Genomic DNA, 19,173 nt, shown 5'->3' with positions numbered 1-19,173 from the left:
GTGCTCCCCTGGCAGGGCAGGTGTGGGAGGTGCTCCCCAGGGACGGGGCAGGTGTTGTGGTGCTCCCCCCGCGGCACGTACCTTCTCTGTGTCCTCCTTCTTGACCTGTTTCAGGTTGGCCCTCAGGTCCATGCACACCTTGTGCTTGGAGCCCAGCAGGGCCTTGAGCATGGCGTCAGCCGACATGCGCACCCTCCGCAGCGGGGGCCGCTTGAACTTGCCCCGCAGATCAAACAGCTTCTGGTTCATGTCCTCCAGCTGTGGGCAGGAGAGCCGGGTGGAAGCCTGAGGTCCTGGTGGCCTCGGCCTCCCTGGCCCACCCACTTGCCTGCTGGGCCACTGCCTGCCCACCTGCTGCCAGCCTGCCCCCACCACTCACCTCCTTGCTACTCTTCTGCACCTTCACCTCCATGTCGTACTTCTCCTCTTCAGCCGCGTCGATCTTGGCGTGCAGCTGCTTGCAGAGCTCCTAGGGGTGGGCGTGGGGGCGGGTGACCGTCTTGACACTTGGCAGCCATGGTCACCTGCCCCCGCCCTGACCACCCCGCTGGACCTCTTGACAAGTGGGGAAACTGAGGTAGCAGGCAGGCCTGCTGCTGGGGAGGCGAGGCGGCCAGGGAAGGGCCAGTACCTGCACTTCTGACATGGAGCCTGGGATGTGCAGTGGCGGGCAATGCTCTGCCAGGTAGTTCTGCTTCTCGGCCTCGCGGCGGCTCTTATCCTTCTCCAGCTCTGTGGCCGCTATCTGCAGCATCACGCTCTGCGGCGGGGCAGGTGGTGAGGGGGCTGCAGCTGGCCCCCCTGCAGACCCACCTGGGCGGCCCCCGGGGAGCCCACACCTACCTTCAGGTGCTGCCTGCGGGCCGTGATGGCCCTGTTCCGCTTCTGCAGGGCAGGGGACAGGGGGTTGAGTCAGGGCCTCCAGGCCTGGAGCACCCCCACCCCTCTGCAGGCTCCCTGGCCAGGTCAGGGGCTCCGGCTGACGGACCAGCGGAGCCTGGAGCTCCCAAGGCCATCATGGGCAGTCTGGGCCTCACTGGCCCCAGACCTTGCTCTGGGACACGGTGCTGTGTGGTGTGTGACACTTTGCCCAGGTGGCACATGGTGCTGGGAGGCCGGAGGTTGGGGGAGAGGAGTCCAGACCACAGGGCCAGTTGGGGGCAGGTTGGCCGGCGAGGCAGGGGCAGGAAGTGCAGGAATCAGAAAGAAGAAGTGATTCCCCTGTGACCAGGCCACAGCCGCACTTCCCCTGCCCCAGAAGGCTCGGGGCAGCCACTTCCTCTCTTTCAGCAGCGTCTTCGTGGGTGGGTGGGGCACTTTTGCCAGCGGGGAGGGCCGGGCCATCTTCCCTGGGCTTTAGGGCCTCGAGGCTGTGACCGATGACCTATCCTGAGTTGGGGGAGCTCCCTCCTCGTCATGCTTTGAGCCCCCAGCAAGTACTTACCTCCTCACTGTCCAGGGAGAGAGGACGCAGGCAGGACGGGGAGAGAAGACAGAGGTTAGGGCCATGTCTGGTGGGGTCAGGGTGTGATGGGGTGGACAGGGCAGGAGGTGGGCAGGGTCCCCGTATAGGGGTGCTACTTACTCTCCCATCGTGAGGTCCTGAGCTTGAAGCCTGTGGGGAGAGGAAGGCAGGGGTGTTGGCCGGGCCCTTGCCGCCGCGATGCCTGTGCCCATCAGGTGGTGAGGGGTTCAGGCCTCCCGATGACAGCCCCTCCCTCCCACCCCCTACTCTCACCTCCTTCAAGGACAATGTCTTGGAATTCCCCAGGGTGAGAAGTAAGAGGAGAAAGTGTTCCCAAAATGTCCCAGGCATAGCCTGAGGAGCTGCAGCTGTCCCCGAGGGAGGGCGGGATGGGCCAGCACAGGTGGCCTCCTGAGTGACGCTGTTATTTTTAACCCTCTGTCTTTGGCTTTGGGCCTAAGTGCGTGGAAGAAATCGCTCCTCAGTTTGGCCTGGGGGCTCAAGTTCTGGGGTTTCTTGACCCCTAAACTCTCCTTCCAGGGTCCCCAGAGATGAAGCCTGGTGGTCAGGGCCTGTCTAGAACCTGCCTCGCACTATAGCTGCCTCCCCAAGCCTCTCCTTCTCACTCCCGGATCCGTGCAGGCCCCCAAAGAGGGCTGCTGGCGGCATCCCCCAGGCCCCCAGACCCCTGCCTCAGGGAGTCCTCCCTCAAACTAGCTCGAGCCACAACCTGTGCCCCGGCCTTGGCGGGCCGGGCTGGGCCTCACCTAGAATCTGGGCAGCAGGGCTGGGAGCGAGGTCAGGCCGGCAGCAGTGAGTTGGGCTGGTGGGCCCAGGGGGAGGGGTATAAATGGCCTCCCCCAGGCTGGGCCCCTGCTCAGAAAGGGCATGGAGTCCTCCTCAGACCAATGGGGGCGCAGAGAGCCGCAGAGACCTCCCCACCTGTCCGGCCGCCTGGCCTGGCCGCGTGCTGCCGCCCAGTCCAAGAAGTCTTGGTGGGGGATGCCATGGCTGGGCTGCTCTATTTAGGGCTTGGTGACGCGCTGGAGATGCCTCCGCTGTTCTTGTAAGGAGCCTGAGGACAGTGTGCCTGGCTTTGCCTGTGGCCTCGGCCGGGCACACGGCTTGGGTCAGCTGAGGGGTCACTGTGAGGATCCACACCTCGCCTCAGCCCATCTCGCCCGAGGTCAGCGTCCAGCCCACCGACCTGGCTGCTTGCTGGGTGACAGCCACGGCCTCTCCCTGCAGGGCCAGCTTCCCCACTCAGCCCCTGCAATGGGCTGTTTCCCACTTCAGCTCAGGCCTGAGCCCCTTCGGCAAGCCTGGCTCCCGGGGTGAGGCCTGGACCTCCAGACGTGGCCTTCCAGGCTCTGCCACATGGACCAAGAGCTGGGGAGCTGCCCCCTCCTTGCATGATGCTCTCTCCCTGCCTGGGGAGTGGGACCAGGAGTAAGGGGCACGCCGCACGGGCCTCTGGGCCCCTCCCAGCCTTCCCGGAACTGTCCCCTCGCCGGGCGACTCGGAACACATCCTTCAGCCTAAGGGGAGTGGCGCCACCTGCCTTGGGGGCCTCTCTGACCCGCGGGGGCTTGGGGCCCGCCTGGCTGCCCGGGCAGGCCTGGCATTGCCTTCTTACTCAGGTCCTGAGGCTCTCGCACCCCCCAGCCCCCAGGCCCCCGCCCTGCAGAGGCCCCCTGGACCGTGACTTGGCACCCTCTCGGAGTGGGGGCTCTTGGCCCCAGCCCTGCCGGCTTCACAGCCCCATGGGGAGGATCAGAGGAAACAGCAGCGTGGAGGCTCCAGCCGCTAAGGCAGCCCAGATGTGTGGGGCCTGGGAGGGGCATCCGGCCAGGACTGAGCCCCTAAAGGCCCCAGCAGCTTCCGAAGGCATCTGCTGCCCCCTGCTGCTCATGCGGGGAAGGCCCTGCAGTGCTGGTCTCTGAGGTGTTGGGGGTCCTCCCTCCACGCTCACCGGCCCCCAAACCCCACTGCCCACTGTGTCCCTACAGCGCTGGCTCTAGCTCGCCCCATCCCATGTGGTCCTGACTCTCTGGCCCCCACCTCCCAGGTCTTCCCACGTGGCCCGGGGGTGGGGATCGGGGCTCCCGGGCAGGTTTCCCACCCCTACCCGAGGGTCCAGCAGGGACCAGTCAGAGGCCTCAGGGCCTGGCTGACTCTGGAGAGGAGCCCCTCCCCTGTCATTGTCGGGGGGCCCTGGCCAGTGGAGCCAGGCCCTGTTTCTGCATCCCCTCCAGGCTCCAGCCGGACACACAGTGGCAGGAGAAGGCGTTTATTGCAGTGGTCCTGCAGGGCGGCCTGGGCAAGTGCCTGGGCTCAGCAGGGAGACCGAGGCACGTGGTGCGTTCAGGAGTGGGGCAAGGGCAGGTGCAGGTGCAGGCGGGGCTGCAGGGCCAACACGCGGTCCACCTCCCTGGCTGGCTGCAGGGGGTGCCACTGGGCAATGGGCCGCCGGGCGTGGGCCAGCATGTCTGCCCAGTGCTGCAGGGGCTGCCCCGAGGCCCGGGCACCCAGGTGCACCTTGCCCACAGGCTCAGCCCGGAGCGGCAGGCCACGGTCCCAGACGGCCAGCACCAGGTCCACATTCTGTGCAGAGACAGGCCATGTGTCGGAGTTGGAGGAGAAAGACCGTGGTCATCGTGGTCCGGCACTGGGTCCCGCTCTGCCCCTGCCTCCCGGAGACCCACCTGGACCTGACTGAAGGGCACCAGGAAGGTGAAGGCCTCGTTGAAGTAGGGGGCAGCCGTGCCCTTTCTGGAGGCTGTCCTTCTCTTCTTCCACTTCCTCTGGTTCAGCATGAGCTGGACCTTCACGTAAGGCTCTGGGAGGGTAAGAGGTGCCGAAGGGGCATCCCGGGGCTCAGGGCTGAGCACAGGCCCCCGCTTTGTACACCAGCATGGGCAGGTGTGACCCTCACCTGCCAGTCCTGGACGCAGGCCTCGAGCCTCCAGCACCACCACGGTCAGCCGGCCTGAGCTGGGCACGTACCGGAGAGAGAAGCACAGCTCTCCCACCTGCTCGGGCTGCGGGCAGCAAGAGGGGCTTCAGCCCAGGAGGGTGACTCTGGCCGAGTTGGGGTTCAGGCTCCCGCAGCTGCTGCCCACCAGGCCTCAGGGCCCCTGCCAGCTCTGCCTGGGGCTGTGACCTGGTGATCAGTGCCTCACCTCGGTGGCAGCCGGCGGACCCAGCGGGTACCAGTGCTCCAGAACGTGCTGTAGATCCACGGTGCCCAGTGGCAGGCGGAGCTCACCCAGGGGCTCATGCCCCGAGAAGCGCTTGAAGTTGAAAAGCTGCACCTGCAGGGTGGCCCCTGGCAGCTCCGCCTGCGGGATCTGAGGCAGCGGCGTGAGCCAGGCCCTGCTGCCCCAGCCCAGGCCCACCCAGCCGACCATCCCTGACTCACGTGGAAGCAGCAGGTCTCGTCAAATACAGGGCAGAGCGTGCCTCGGTGCACTTTTGTCTCATGTCTGTGCCCGGACTGGGTGGAGACGCTGACCCGCGCATAGGGGTCCACGGTGCCCCCGGGCCTCAGGTCGGCTGCCTGCCTCAGGCCCACCCTGATCTGGGAGCCAGGGGGTTGGGCTCAGCCAAGGGCCGTACCCTGTCAGCTCCCCACCACCCAGGGCACAGGGTCTGCACTTCACCCATCACCCCCTTCTGGAAACTCGCAGAACCGCTGCTCCTGCGCAGCGGGGTCCTTCACCTCCTGGCTTCCAAAGTCATACTCCAGGGACAGCTGCAGGCGCCCCCATTGCTGAGCGCCCCCCGGACTGGACTGCAGGCTATCCACATCAGGCTGCACCTGGAGTGAGTCGGGACAAGGGGCAGGTGGTGCTGGCATCATGCCCCATCAGAGCCCTGGACTCCCAGGCAGCACTACGTGACAGGCCAGGCCACCCGACAGGCACAAACCCTCGGCTTCACTGTGTGAGACCGGCCAAACCCACCTCAAATGTGGGGTCTGTGGTATCCCTTGCCTTCCTCAAGAACCCGCTGTGGCTCCCTTGGGCCCGTGGAGCAACCCCTGTAGCGTGACCTCCTCCTCACCTCTGTTCACCCACTTTCCCTGCCAGGAAGGCCCTCGCCGCCCCTGCCTCTATGGGGACTAAACCATCCCTGGGGCTGAACTCGCCTCGCTGCCCTGGGCTCTGGAACCTGGATTTCGAGCCCTCTCTGGACTGAGCGAGAAGAAGCCGCTCCTCACCAGGTGGGTGGTGGTGGTGCCACGGGCACTGCCCAGACCCACCACCTCCTTGTCCCTGGGCTTCTTCCTGTGGCGGCGGCAGCAGCAGCAGGCGGCACAGAGGAGGCAGGAGACGACGAGGACGCCCGCAGCAAGGGCGCCTGCAATGAGAGCCCAGCGGGGCCCTGGGGTAGAGGCCGGGCTGAGTGCATCCATGGACAGCTGCAGCCCCCACTTGGCTGGGTTATCCCCACGCCCCTCTTGGGAGTCCCACAACTCACAGGGAGTCCCGGCGATGAGGTCTGGAATAAGCCCAGGTATAGCTGTGGTGCCAGTTGGGGCCAGGGCACTGGGAGAGTCTGGTGGGTGCCCCATCTTTCCACCCTGCTGGTTTGGAGGAAGCAGCCCGGGAGGCTGGGTCAGCTGGGACGGTGGCCCCTCCAACCCCTGCCCGCTACCCCATCTGCCTGGCAGCAACCAGTGCTGGGTCTGCCTGGGCAAGGAGGCAGCCTAGGGTGGCCAGGGGTGAGGGTTCTGCACGGCAGGAAGCTGAAGGGAGGGAGGCTCTGGACCCTAGCCAAAGCTCCAGTTTAGCTGCCCAGGCCCAGCCTCCTGGCCACCTCCCCCCAGCCCCCAGCCCCAGCCAAGCAAGCAGGGCCTGGGCAGCCTAGTCCCTGCCTTCACCGGACCTCAGAGCGCCCTTGCGCCCACTGTGGGATGCCTCCTCCATCAGGAGGCCTCTCCCTCCCTGCTTCTGTCTCCCGGGTCCTGGACCCTGGGCCCTGCCTGGGGGATCCCATCTCATCCCTGGGGGTGTCATCTCTACGGTCCCATCAGTTCCTTGCCCCTACCCCAGGACCCACCACAGCTGGGGCCACTACGGTTTCCAGCCAAGCAGGTGGAGCACGTTCACTGCAGCCTCCAGGAACATGGAGGCCCAGAGGGGTCTGCAGGGTCGTGGGGCGAGGAGCAGGGCTGGCTGTTGGGGGAGCTCACTGAGCAGGCCTCAGCGAAAGGTACATTCCTGGCAGGGGCTCAGGGCCACAGCGCCTGGGGACGAAGGTGAGGTGGGGGCAGGTAGGGGCAGGGTGCAGCTGGGAGCGGCCAGAACATTCCTCGCACACTGACTCAGCCGCCGCCTGGACTCGCCCACCTGCCTGCCTGGCCACCCTTCGGCATGTGGGTGGGAAGGAGGGTGGGGTGGGTGCAGCTGCTGGCCCCTGTGCCCGCCTTCCTGAGGCCTGGGGAGGGAGCACACCTGGACAGACTGGCTCCTCCCACCTACAGGCAGGGGAACCAGGGTGCCACATGGGGCCCACGGTGACCCCAGGCCCGGGGTGACTCCCCAGCTCAGCTCTTCTCTGACTCCACCCACCCCGGAGAGAAGCAGCCGGCCAGGAGACTGTTCCTCCACCTCGGCACCTCCCCTGCTTTGCCCACAAGAGCCTGGGGCCCTTCTCGCCATGTCCAAGTCAGCCTGGCCTTAGGGGCCCAGTCCGGGCCATCCCTTTGGGAATAAGCAGCTGTTCAGGCCAGATACCCTCACCTCTGCATCCCCCAGTCTGGGGCAGAGCAAGGAGACAGAAAGGGACCCCACCATGACTCCAGACACACACACACAGACACACACACACGCGCGCGCGTGCACACACGCATACAGCATCAATGCCCCACTCCTTGGCGGGCTGGGAGAGGCAGACGCACTCCCAGAACGGACCCAAACCCCCAGTGTTCAGAGGAGGCGGCTGCAGCTCAAAGAGGGGCTGGTCCAGGTTCCAGCCCCACACGCATGTTGTCCCTGTGAGGTCAGCAGGCCAGGTGTTTTACAGGCGAGTGGACCGAGGCTGGGAGTTCTAGTTTTGTGGCTCTGGAGGCCATCATGGCCCTGGAAGCCCAGGCTGTCCCCAGAGCAGAGGGGCCGGCACTGTGGAGGGATTATAGTACAAAAAGGAGATGCGGAGGTCAGGGCCAGCTTTCCAGGCTGCATCCTGTGCACAGGGCCCCATGCTCACAGGGGCCCCTGCTTGGTTTAGTGTATGCTGGGGCCATCTTGAAATTCTTAATTTTGGAACAAGACGCTGCACGTTTTCATTCTGCACTGCACAAATTACGGAGCTGGTCCTGTTCGGGGGACCCCTTGCATGAGTCACCTGCAGATGGAGTGTGGGTGTACTGGCCTCGGCAGCCCCTCGGCCCCTGGGGGACACTCCCAGGTGGGTTGGGCGTCCCACACGTGGCTGGCGGAGCGCCTCTACTGGTGGCTGATGGAATGGGCTGGGTTCACAGGGTCCCTGGAGCAGGACTGTGCCAGCCAGATTCAAACAGGCCACTGCCTCCTCCCCACGTGGAGTTTAAAGGCTACTTCTCCTTTTGAAATGTCAGAGCCTGTATACATGCTGAGATTAAAGTAGCTTCACTGGAGATTTTTATGGTTGAGATTCCAGATAAGTTGCCAATACAGAATCTGCATCTGTGAGTGCAGGCGTGTGTGTGTGTGCGTGCACCCCTCCCCTGTGCCCCTGCTTTGCTGGCATTCCCCCTCCTTTAGTCTAAGAACGGTCAGGGCGGGGAGGTGAGAGCACCCCTGCAGTGATTTGCTGCAGCCGGCCAGCGGCACTCCTGGGCCAGCCTGGTGACCTTGTCCCCCGAGGAGCACAGGGGCCACCCAGAAGCTGCCTTGGAGTATCCCAGGACCCTGGGGGCGCTGGCTGCCGACGCTGAGGGTCCCGAGGCCTGGGGAGGTGCAGGGTCCCTCTGGACCGCCGGGACCCGAAGGAGGTGCAGGTGCAGCAGGCTGGTGGCCACCAGGTGGCGCCGTCCACCCCTCGGGACCCGGCCTCCTTCCCGGCTCCTGGGGACAGCGCCCTGGAGACCCTTTGGGCGCTGGGGGCTCTCGTCTCCCTGCCCTGATCTGGGAATTCCCGGCCCTCCCTGCCTGAGCCTCGGGGCCGCTCTCCCCGTTGTCTAGCTTTGGCTGTCCATCTCCTGTGGCCCTGCTGGGAAAACCTTCTCTGGGAGTTCACGCCGTTTTCCCAGGAAAGGGAGACGGTCCTTCTTCCCTGGCTCCGGGCCTGGCCACCGCTCCAGGAGGCTCCTTAAAGCTCTGGAAGGCAGCTCCGCTCTCCCCACGAAGGTGGCTGCTCTGCTCCTGCAGCTGCCAAGCTGCCTAGAGTACTCCTCCGCATCCCCAACCTGCTCACCCTCCAAGGCCAGTGTGAGCCCACCTCTTCCAGGGAGCCCTCCCTGGTCACCCCAAGGACCCCCAGACCGGCCATGAGGTTTTGTGCTAAATCCTGCCCCGTTGGGACCCCCAGCCCCCACCAGGCGGAACAGGGGCGAGCCCCTCCTTTAGCCTTCTTGTTAGCCCAAGGCCAGGCACTGATTCGGCTTGCTAATGCTTCCCTCCACGGTGAGTCTACACGGAATGCTTTCTGCTTCCGTGGGAGCACCTTTCCGTGGGCCCTTCCTCTGGAGAAGCAAGATTTCCCCAAGTGCTGGGGCTGGCAGCCCCCCAGGTGTAAAAGCTCTCACCTGACACCCACTTCCTGTGGCCACCAGCCACCAGGCCTTCCTCTCAGACACCCGGAGGCCGGTCCAGCTCTCGGACAGCACTGCCTCTGGTGACGGGGAACTCTCTCCTGGGGGAGGAGGGGGTGCGGGGGGCAGGGCTGCAGGAGCCCCACCTTGTGGCCGGAACTGCTGGCCCGTGAGAACTGGGCAACTCCCTGCGTTAGGAAGGTCCCCCCAAGGCGCAAAGGCTGAGCATCTGGGCTCCAGCCTGTTTCCAAAGGTCTCCTGGGGCTGGGGGCACCCTGAGCGCAACGCAGCTTTGCAGGAGGGGGTGATGGGCCCTTCAGGCTGGCCTTGGTGAGGGGCAGCAGGAGGCGGCCTGGCTGAACCTGGTTGGAGCAGGTTCTGCACGCCGGGAGGGGTCCTGAGGTGCAAGGCCACCTGGCTTGGAAGAGGGCACCTCAGGTGCTGTGGGTCGTGGGGGAACTAAGTGTGAGGAGGGTAGGGGCCGGGCGGGACTGCCCTGGGCAGTGTGGGGCAGGGGGCTCACAGAGAGCCAGGTGGGCCTGCTCGGCTCTGCCGCTGCTTCCACTTCCAGCCCCAGGCACCCTCAGGCCATTCCCCTCCGTGCCTTCGGCTCCTACTGGACTAACCCAACACCTTGAGTTCTTGGTTTCCTAATGAGCAACCCCCTTATCAGCCGGCCGCTGGGCGTGTGGCCGGAAGTCCTCACTCCGATCTAACCTCAGTGCCTCTTGCTTCAGTTGGACCCCCAAGCGGGGCCTATAGCCTAAGCTTCCCTCCCTCTGCTCTGGCCGGTTAGTCTGGTCTGGTCACTCTAATCAAACCCGTGACCTGGGCCTACCATGGAGTGGCCACTCCAGGCCAGGGCGTTTCCTCAGAGCCTTTATCTGCTGCTGGTTAATGCTTAACGGGAAAACCTGTCCCAACGGGGCCGGCCCTGCGGGGCTGGTCAGGCAGCATGTATGGAGGACATAGCCCAGGCCCCGAGATGCTTTTGTGCCACAGCAGGGGGACGTGTGGGCACGCATGTGCACTTCTGGGCCCCTCCGGTCACAGACGGCCCTGGGCGTGTGGGGACGTGTACATCCTTCTGGTGTTTGCACAGGGCATGGATCTGTCTCCTAGTCTGACCCAGTCTGGGATGAGAAGGGCCGGAGGCTGCCCTAGTGGGGCTTTTAGGCAAGCGAGGGGACACGTGCAGGGGGTGGCTCGAGGCCGGCCCCAGGGTACAGCTGAGCTACGTGCTCCGCGGCAGTTCTCTGCAGCCAGCTGTGTAGGGGCTTTGTACCTTCCAGTATGTGGGCGCCTTCATGGCCAGACGGGCGTCTGAGGTTCCAGGGCAGGAAGGAGAAAACCAAACAGAGCTGGAGCCCGAGGCCAGCCCCAAGGCCCCAGACGGCGGCTTGGCAGCCAGCAGCTTCGTGGAGACCCTGGTGGGGCTCCTGGATGGGGACGCTTCCTCTGAGGTCGCCTGGGGAATGCTTGAGGTTGGAATGCAAGGCAAACGCTGGCTCTGGGGAGCCAGAAGTCACTGGCACACAAAGAGAAGTGTGCTGAGTGAGCCTGTGTTTGCCCCGCCCACTCTGACCCCAGCCGCTGCGCCCCGCAGGGCTGGGGCACCCTCATCAACTGGGGCCTGGGATGGCTGGGGATGGGGGAGTTCAGCTTGCCATAGTTCTCTGTGGTTTGGGATGCCCTGTGCCCATTCTCTGTGTCTTAGCTTGTATGTGCCACACTCACCTTTCATGCATACTGTCTGTGCCTCTTCATCCCGGGAGGCTGTACCTCATCAACCAGGCATCTGGCGAGGCTGCACGCCATGATCTGAGCCTCCGGGGAGGCTGCACCCCATCACCGAGCCTCCGGGAGGCTCTGCTCCATCTTGGGCATTGGGACCTGCACCCCACTCCTCTGAGCATGGCTGGTGCTGAATCCATGGGCTCAATTCCTATCCTCTGAGAATTTGCCTCTGGATTTTGGCGATGAAAACCCCACGTCTTGAAGTGTCTGGGTGTCTTCCTGTCACCTGGAAGTCTGGGGGCGTGTAACCCACTCCTCAAATGGCTGTTACTGCAGCCGCCGAGTCAGAGGACAGGGGCTCTCCGTGTCCTCCCCGCATTGACCTCATCTCCCAAGGGCCTTGGGGACCTCATGGCTGGGGCCTAATGCCCCACAGCTTTGTGTGGACCCCATTTACCTTACCTGGCGGGGGGTCTGTGTTCGCCGGGAACCCTGGCATCAGAATCTCTACACCCCAGGCCTGAGAGTGCCTGGGGGACACAGTCTGGGGACCTGAGTGCCTGTGCAGCCCCCTCCCTCGTGCCCAGGGTCAGGTGAACTGCCCCTTCTCGGTCTCCTGTTGTTACCAGGGTGCCAGGACAGCGCGGCCCCCACCTCTGGAACCGTCTGAACCCCCCATGACACACGATACTTAAGCCTGGGTGCCAGCCCAGGGCCAGGAGCCTGGTGCCTCATTCCTGTGGTTTTGGACGTCCTGTGCTCCACGTACCTCACTGCTGGGTGCACCCCCTCTGCCCTCGTGTCTGCCCTGTCTGAGAGCTGCTCATTCCCGTGGCTCTGTAACGTGCCTCCGAAGAGCTGAGCCTCCGCCTCCATCATCTGACGTCTTGACACGTGTACCCCATTATTCTAAACACCTAGAGCCCTGTACCCCATTGGTGTCAGTGTGTGGGTTCCTGTCCCCATCAGCCTGAGCGTCTGGGTCTCTGGACCCCATGGCTTAGAGGCTTGGGCAAGTCTCTCTCCATCTGCCCTCTTGACAGTTCTGGAACCGGAACACCAATCACTCGAATACCTGGATGACGGAGAAACTGGGGCCCTGACACTCCACTTGCCTGAGTATCTGGGCAGCCTGGACCCCAGGACTCTGAATGTCGTGGTGCCCTGTATGTCAGAAGTGAGGTTATCTGACCCTGCCAGCCCTGGCTGTCTCCTTCCACCCGAGGGCCTGGCAGCTCGTTCTGTAGCTCTCAGCGTAGACGCAGCGGGTGCTCCTCACCTGCGTTTCTGAGTGGTGCGTGTCCGGAAACCTCTGAGAGTGTGGGTGACGCTGCACACATCTGCAAAGATGCTCCCAGTCCCCTGAGGACAGAGAGCATAGCCCTTATTCACCCATGTGTCTGGACACACGCCCTCCCTCCTGGTCCCCCTGCACGGGGCCTTCTTATTGTGAAGGCTCAGGTCCCCCGGACCTGGTCGCTCAGACAGTTTGGCCCTGGAACCTCCTTAACTGAGTGTCCGGCAGCTGACCGGGTGTCCTACCCCTCCTCCGACAGTCTGAGTAGTGAGGACTTCAACCATCAGCCCAACGGGCACTCTGCCCTGGGTTTCCGGGTCTCTGAACGCTCCACCCCAACTCGCTGTGTGACGGCTTACCTCACCCCATGCAGCGTTGGGGACCGTGCACCCACATTCTGAGCCCGTGAGCCCCGCTCTTCTCTAGCTGCCTGAGGGCTTTGATGCCTTGTATCCCGTCTGTCAGGGTCTTTGGCAGCCTAGCCCCCACCACCTGCCTTGAACGTAGACGCACGTCCCAGGTTGAGGGCCCCCGGTGCCAGTTCCAAGTTCCCCTGTGTCTTTGGACTCCCGCTGCCCTTTCGTTAGCAGCTGTCTCGGCCGTGGGAGCTACATTCGTCCCTGTCCAGACACCTCTGTGCCCTATTCACGAATTCTCAGCTTCATCACCCAAGCCTCCAGGGGTCTGTGCCCCTTCCTAGAGGCCTGAAGCCCTCACAATCCCAGAAGCATCTGAGAGACATGAACCCCACTGACCCTAAAATTGGGGTGCCTTGTTCCCTCACGATCCTGCACAGCCAGCGACATGCCTTCTGCCTGTGACTGTAGATGCCCATCTGGAATCAGGGTGCCGTCGCTGATACACCCCTCCTGAGCACCTGGACCACGTGTCCCCACGAGTCTGAGTGTTGGGGTGCCCTGCTCCCCATTCACCAGGGGTTCTTAGCAGCGTGTGCCGTCAGCCACCTGTGCCCCGCACCTCACACAGACCGAATCCCAGGTCGAGGGCCCCCAGTGCCAGTTCCAGGTTCTGCTGCATCTTTGGACGCCCCGAGCCCATTCACCGGTGTGTCGGTCTGTGTGAGACCATTCACCCTTGTCTCAGGGCCTGGGTTCACGCGCAGCTCTGGGCAGTCTGCACCCCATCCGCCCACGTCTCCGAGACAGTCTGTGCATTGTAGCCCGGTTCCAAGAACAGCTGCCGTGCAGCCAGCAGGCACATTCCAGGGTTTGGCCAAAAGCCAACACAAACCCTCATACTGCTGGCACTAGCACCGAGTGGGGGCAGACGCAGGGACTGACCGAGGTGGGGCGCGAGGGGAGAATGGAGACTCTCAGTTTCGAGCCGAGTGCTCAAAGCCTTCCCTGTACACACAGGGTCCTGGAAACCAGGGGGTGTTGGGGTGTGGGAGCCCAGTTCCCGACTGAGGCATGTCCTGAACTGGCTGCCAGAGAGATCAGTGAGTGCGCAGGCTGGAGGAATGTTCCAGGGCCCTCCACCGCGCTGCCATTTCCTGCCCAGGCTGCCTTGGCCACCCACCCACTGGCTGCCTGGGCTGGGACACATGGCGGTCTGGCTGTCAGATGTGTCAGCATCAGCCTGGGACAGGGTCCCCGGCCAGAGGAGTGGAGGACAGAGGCAGGCGGTAGGGGTGTGACACCTCTGGGGGCTGCAGACCCCTGCCCCCTGCTCCAAACCTGGCTGGGACGCTGGGCGCTGTGAGGCTGTGGCACAGGGAGAGAGCCCATTGGAGCCTGCGCCCCCGCCCACTCTGGCTCCCTTGCGGGAAGGCCCTTGGCTCAGCCTCCCAAGTCTCTTGATCGTGTGCTTCCTGGAGGTCAGAGAATGACGCAGTGTGCATGCCACGTCTCCTGTCCTAGGGGACTCCTGGGGTCACCTGGGAGCTGCCTCAGTTTTCCAAGCCCCTGTGTGAGTGAGAGCTGGGTCCTACCCACCAGGGTCCCCGTGGGAGAGACGAGCAGGCAGACTCTCGGATATGCAGGGGCCAGCCAGGCTCTCTGGGAGCTGGATGAGGGGCCGTCCAGGTTTTCTGGTGAAGAAGAGGAGGCCCGATTCAGGCTCTGTGGTGAGCAGGTTGCTTTGTATCCCTGGATAGAAGGAGGGCACTGGGTCCCACCCTGTGGGGTCCCCACACTTAGGACCCGGAAGTCCCAGTTGACCCCCAGGTTGGAGAGCCCTGGGGCCCCCGCCGGTCCTGGTGCTGCGTGCCCCCTGCCCCGCCCCCTGCCACTTGCTCAGGACTCCAGCCCCGTTCCCACTGCTGCGGGCCCCACACTCTCCAGCCACCCCCAGCTCAGGGGCTGGCCAGAGGTTTGGCCTTCGGAGTCCCCCGGGTTCCTGGTAGGATGAGGATGCGCCGGGAGCTCCCTTCAAGTAGGTGGGGGACTTGCAGGTGCAACGGGGGCTTTCCCACACCTTGACCAGGCTGAACCAACGCCCTGTGGGCACTGCCTGCACCGTGCACGGACCCCTGGGAACAAACGCCCTGTGTGCAGGTGTCACTGTGTGCAGGTGTCACTGCGTGCAGACCTGGGGCAAGGGTTGTGTGACTCACAGCAGTCCAAGAAAGTGGCTGCTGGGCTCAGAGAAGAAGAAAGGAGCCAGGGTCACCTCCAGCCTCCAGCCCCACCCTGGCCACAGATTCCTCCCTGCAGTTCCAGAGGGGCCTCCAGCCAGAGGGTCTCAGGCCTGCAGCACCCAGCAGCCCGAGGGCCGCTCTTCTCCCCACTGCCCTCGAGCAGGCTTGGTGCATCTGTGATGCGGGTTGGGGCTCCCTGTTGACCAAGCCCTGACTGGAGCCCCCCACCTGTCTGGCCAGCGGGCAAGGGGTTGAGTCCCGGCTCCCCCGAGTTGTGTCGAGGGTGGCTCAGGATCCAACCCCAAGGTGCCCTCAGGGCCTTTCTCAGCCTCCCCTGTGGTCATCCCCAAGGGCGACTGCTGGCCGGAAAGACTGACCGGCTCCACAGGGCACCTCTGCCGGAGGGGTCAGAGCAGCAAGGCCTGGGCTGCACGGGGCAGAGGTTGCCGGCAGAGCCCGATCAGCTGGGCTCCAAGCTCCCCCTGCTGTCTGCTGGCCGCTCCTGGAGGTGGCCTGACCTCCGGCTCCCGCCCGACCCCTGCTCCCTCCCTGCCCTACGGGCCAGACTCCGCCTGCTGCCTCCCAGCCCAGCCGAGCCCGCCAGCCTGGCAGGCGTTCGGGCGCCCCCTTCCGTACACAGGCCTCTCGCCGGCCTCTCCAGTGCAGGCCTGGACCCTCCTCCTCCCCGGGAGGGACATCCTAGGACCCCTGAGTGTTCAGAGCCTTCCTCCCGGGGTCCCTCCCCACAAGGGTCCTTTTTCTAGATAAAAGTCCCTGTCCTGGGGGCCTGGTCTGCGCAGAAGCCTCTGAACTGGGGTCTTTTCTGAACAACCCTCCGCCCTGGGACCCTCCTCTGCCCCCAAACGAGCTCTAAGCAGAACCCAGAGGGTTACCTTAAGTCCTTGACATTGAGGCCTCAGAAGCCGCCACTGAAGTCATCCGAGTGGCTGGGAGAGAAGGAGAAAAAGACCCCGCGAAGCACAAAGGTCACCCCAGCATCTCGGGGTCTGTAGAAGTTGGCAGCCCAGCAGGATTCGTCTTCCTTGGGATGGCACGGGAACACCAGGCCTAGGCCCATGCTTCAGGGAACAGGGGTGCCCAGACTGCCCATGTGGGGGTCTGTAGAGGCCTCCCCAGCACTAGGCAAGATCAGGGAACAGGGGTGCACAGACTGCCCACGTCGGGATCCAGAGAGGCCTGCCTGGCACTGGGCATCAGCTTGCAGACAGAGGAGGACAAGAGGCACTTTCTGGCAGTGTCAGCCCAGCCCTCGCCTGTGAGTGTGGGTGCATGACCCACACAGCCTCACACACACGCTCACCGGGCACGGGCACACTGCTAAGCACCTGTGCGCACAATGAACGTGCACATTCACCCACGCACACACACGCTCGCTATCTCCACGTCAGCTCCCCAGGTGACTCTGGGATCTCCACTGTCGCCCTGATTCTTGCAGCTGCCTTCTTGGTGGAAACATCCTGGAGCTCGTCTAGACTCTGCACAAACCTGCTTTGGAAGGGCCGAATCTTAGTTCTCCGGCGGCCACTGGCTCCCTGCACCCTGCGCTGGCCTCCTGGCCAAGGCACACACAGAGAGACGTCAGGTGCCACCCAGCTCTGTGAGAAGACGCTGGCAGGCGAGGGCATGGGCGGGTGCCCGGGCTGCCCAGTGCCTGCAGGTCTCACCGCCTCCACCTCTGCTCCTAACCGCTGGCCACTTCCTTTGGCTCCCAGTGGGGCACATGGGGTCCACCAGTGGCCAGCACAGTGTCCAGCCAACCAAATCTGGCCTCATCCAGCAGGATGGGAAGGAGGCTGGGCCCACCCTCCTCTGGGCAGCCTTTGCCCAGTCCCAGCCAGCCAGCGGGCATGGCTGTCCTGCCTTTCCCACTTCTGACAGCCACAGCATGTTCCAGCCATGTTGGATCGTGGGGCCTTCCTGTTCACTTCCATTAAGTCCGGGGTGGCTCTCAGCCTCCAGCCTCTGCCACCTCTTTAGGGCCAGATTCTGAACAGAGGTGGAGACATGCAAGAGCCTGGTGCTGGGCGGGGGAGTGCGGGGACCTCCAGAGGCCTGTAGCCCACCTGCCCCCTGGGTGTGCTGCCCCTCACTCCAGCCTGCCCTCCCAGGCCTGGCCACCAGCAGCCCCTGGGGCCTCCCAGTCCACATCCACCCTCTCCAGAACTGGACATGGTTAGGGGCTGGTAGGTAAGGGACTCTAACCTTCGAGAAAGGTCCTCCAGGGCCAGAGCAGACCCACCCACAGGGCGGCTCATCTTCCCTGGGATGGCACAGGAACACCAGGCCTAAGCCCATGCTTCAGGGAACAGGGGTGCACAGACTGCCCAGGCCGGGATCTGGAGAGGCCTGTCCAGCACTAGGCAAGATCGGGGAACAGGGGTACACAGACTGCCCAGGCCGGGATCTGGAGAGGCCTGCCCAGCAGTAGGCAAGACCCTAAGCCCACAGCATTTCCCAGAGAAAGAGAGCCCAGCGGCCTTCAGTGACCTGGGTGTTGTCCTAGGACTGGAGATCGGAGGGCCGGTGTTCCAGGCAGAAGCAATGCAGGCACACGGCAGAGGGGCAGGACCAGCTCACCAGAATCCAACTGGGCTGTGTTGGCCTGGAAGCTGCCCTGCGGTGACCTGGGGACCTGGAACTTCCCAAGCTCCTCTCCCTCCTTGCCTGGAGACCCTGACTGGCCCCCAGCTACACTTCCAGTCCACTTGGCTGCTTGTTTGCCCAGTGCCCACAGGGCAGGGGTCGGGGATTAGCTCAAAGCAGGCCAGCAAAGGGCTGGTTCCTGCTGCGGTTGCTGGCCGGAAAGGCAGCATGTCCAAATACAGAGAACTCTGGAGGGCTCAGGGCAGGCCCTGGGGGTAGAGAGGAGGGTTAGCTTGGGGGTGGTGGCAGTGGAATCTCTCTACTGCTGGCCTCGATGGCTTCTTCAGGTCCTAGAGTCACTTCATGGTGACACCTGCTGCTGGCTGGGTTGGCTGTTGGTGGCCCAAAGTCAGCCCTCCCCTGGTTACTCTCAGCCACCCCTCCCTGACCTAATTGTGGGCAGGTCTGGATGGCATGAGGTGTGGGGTGTGGGACTGAGGAAAGTTCCTTTAACCCATCCAGTCACTGCCCAGGCAGGCATCCTGGTCAAAGAGCCATCTGGGTTTGTGTGTCTGACTGTGTGGGTTCCCATCTGTGGTTCCAAGAATCGTCCTTGGCTCTTGAGCTTCTGTGTGGGCCCCTGGTCTACTCCTGTGTACTTGTGGGTATGTCTGAGCTTCTGGGTCATCCACAGGCCCACCTTCTGTCCTTTCTGTGGGCCCATCTGATCTCCAGGGGTTTGGGTAACCCCGCATTTCTGTAGGTGCCAGTATGGCACCCAGAGACGCTTGGCGTGGGTCTCTCTGCCTACTAGCTGCAGGATGCTGAGCAAGAAGGAGGGCCCTCCTGTGCCTCACATGCCCCCTCTGCAGTACCCATGTCCAAGGGCTGCCATGAGTTAACTAATAAGTTACCATGTGGGAAGCACAGAGAGATATAAGGTGCCTGGGATGTCAGTGGCTATTCCTGCCAGTGTGTGTTCATCTGCATGTCTATGGGGCTCCATGTTTGCAGGTATGTTCATATCTGTCATTTCCTTCATCCTCTGTGTGCCCCTGTCTATTCTCTCTCTGCATCTATCTAGCTAGATGGATAGCCAGATGGATAGGTAGATAGATCGGTAGCTAGCTAGCTAGCCACTCACTCATCTACCTGCTAATCCACCCACCTATCTATACAACCATCTATCCATTCACACAGCTATTCATCCATCCATCCATTCACTCAACCATTCATCCATCCATCCATCCATTCATCCATCTATCCATCCATTCATCCATCTATCCACCCAGCCATCCATCCATTCATCTATCCACCCAGCCATCCATCTATCTATCCATCCATCCATCCAATCATCAATCCATCCATCCATCCATTCATCCATCTATCCATCCATCCATTCATCTACCCACTTATTCACTCATCCATTTATCCACTCAACCATCCTTCCATCTACCTATCTGTCCATCCTTCTATCCATGCATCCATCCATCCATCCATCCATCCATCCATCCACCCACCCATTCATCTACCCACTTATTCATGCATCCATTTATCCACTCAACCATCCTTCCATCTATCTGTCTGTCCATCCTTCTATCCATCCATCCATCCATCCATCCATCCATCCATCCATCCATCCACTCACCTACTCATCTGCCCACTCATCCACCCACCCATTTATCCACCCAAGCATCCAACCATCCATCTATCTATCCATCCATCCATCCATC

General features: G+C 63.1%; 2 protein-coding genes across 6 annotated transcripts in view; both read right to left on the bottom strand.

The window, feature by feature from the left end:
• Positions 1-2,280, bottom strand: part of TNNI2 (troponin I2, fast skeletal type) — a 2,909-nt gene extending 629 nt beyond the window's left edge. Inside the window, exons 1-7 of one of the 2 annotated variants that reach the window (XM_023183540.2) lie at positions 2,233-2,280; positions 1,586-1,615; positions 1,445-1,451; positions 844-885; positions 632-760; positions 380-469; positions 82-258 (exon numbers count right to left, since the gene is read on the bottom strand). In XM_023183540.2, coding sequence (XP_023039308.1) covers positions 82-258; positions 380-469; positions 632-760; positions 844-885; positions 1,445-1,451; positions 1,586-1,593 — 453 coding nt within the window. In that variant the 5' untranslated portion in view covers positions 1,594-1,615; positions 2,233-2,280. Of the gene's footprint in view, positions 1-81; positions 259-379; positions 470-631; positions 761-843; positions 886-1,444; positions 1,452-1,585; positions 1,616-1,738; positions 1,799-2,232 lie in introns of those variants that run through there. The other variant, XM_023183541.2, reaches the window with a different exon arrangement.
• A 1,459-nt stretch (positions 2,281-3,739) lies between these two features.
• On the bottom strand, positions 3,740-13,373 carry SYT8 (synaptotagmin 8). 4 transcript variants are annotated; one of them, XM_023183577.2, is made up of 10 exons: positions 13,216-13,373; positions 12,133-12,302; positions 5,948-6,053; positions 5,688-5,851; positions 5,187-5,285; positions 4,887-5,045; positions 4,648-4,815; positions 4,401-4,506; positions 4,171-4,304; positions 3,740-4,069 (listed from the first exon to the last, which is right to left on the bottom strand). In XM_023183577.2, exons 3-10 carry the CDS (start codon positions 6,039-6,041, stop codon positions 3,830-3,832), a joined length of 1,164 nt encoding a protein of 387 aa, XP_023039345.2. In that variant the 5' UTR covers positions 6,042-6,053; positions 12,133-12,302; positions 13,216-13,373; the 3' UTR covers positions 3,740-3,829. The 4 variants fall into 4 exon arrangements, with proteins under 4 accessions (XP_023039345.2, XP_023039342.2, XP_023039343.2 ...); XM_023183574.3 differs by lacking the exons at positions 12,133-12,302; positions 13,216-13,373 and adding an exon at positions 6,548-6,718; XM_023183575.2 differs by lacking the exons at positions 12,133-12,302; positions 13,216-13,373 and adding an exon at positions 6,530-6,607 and having other exon boundaries at positions 5,948-6,050.
• Positions 13,374-19,173: the final 5,800 nt, after the last annotated feature.

The sequence above is a fragment of the Piliocolobus tephrosceles genome, chromosome 13, assembly GCF_002776525.5.
Source record: "Piliocolobus tephrosceles isolate RC106 chromosome 13, ASM277652v3, whole genome shotgun sequence".
NCBI lineage: Eukaryota > Metazoa > Chordata > Mammalia > Primates > Cercopithecidae > Piliocolobus > Piliocolobus tephrosceles.
The sequence above is the reverse complement of the archived record's forward strand: the minus strand, read 5'-3'. Positions and strand labels throughout refer to the sequence as shown.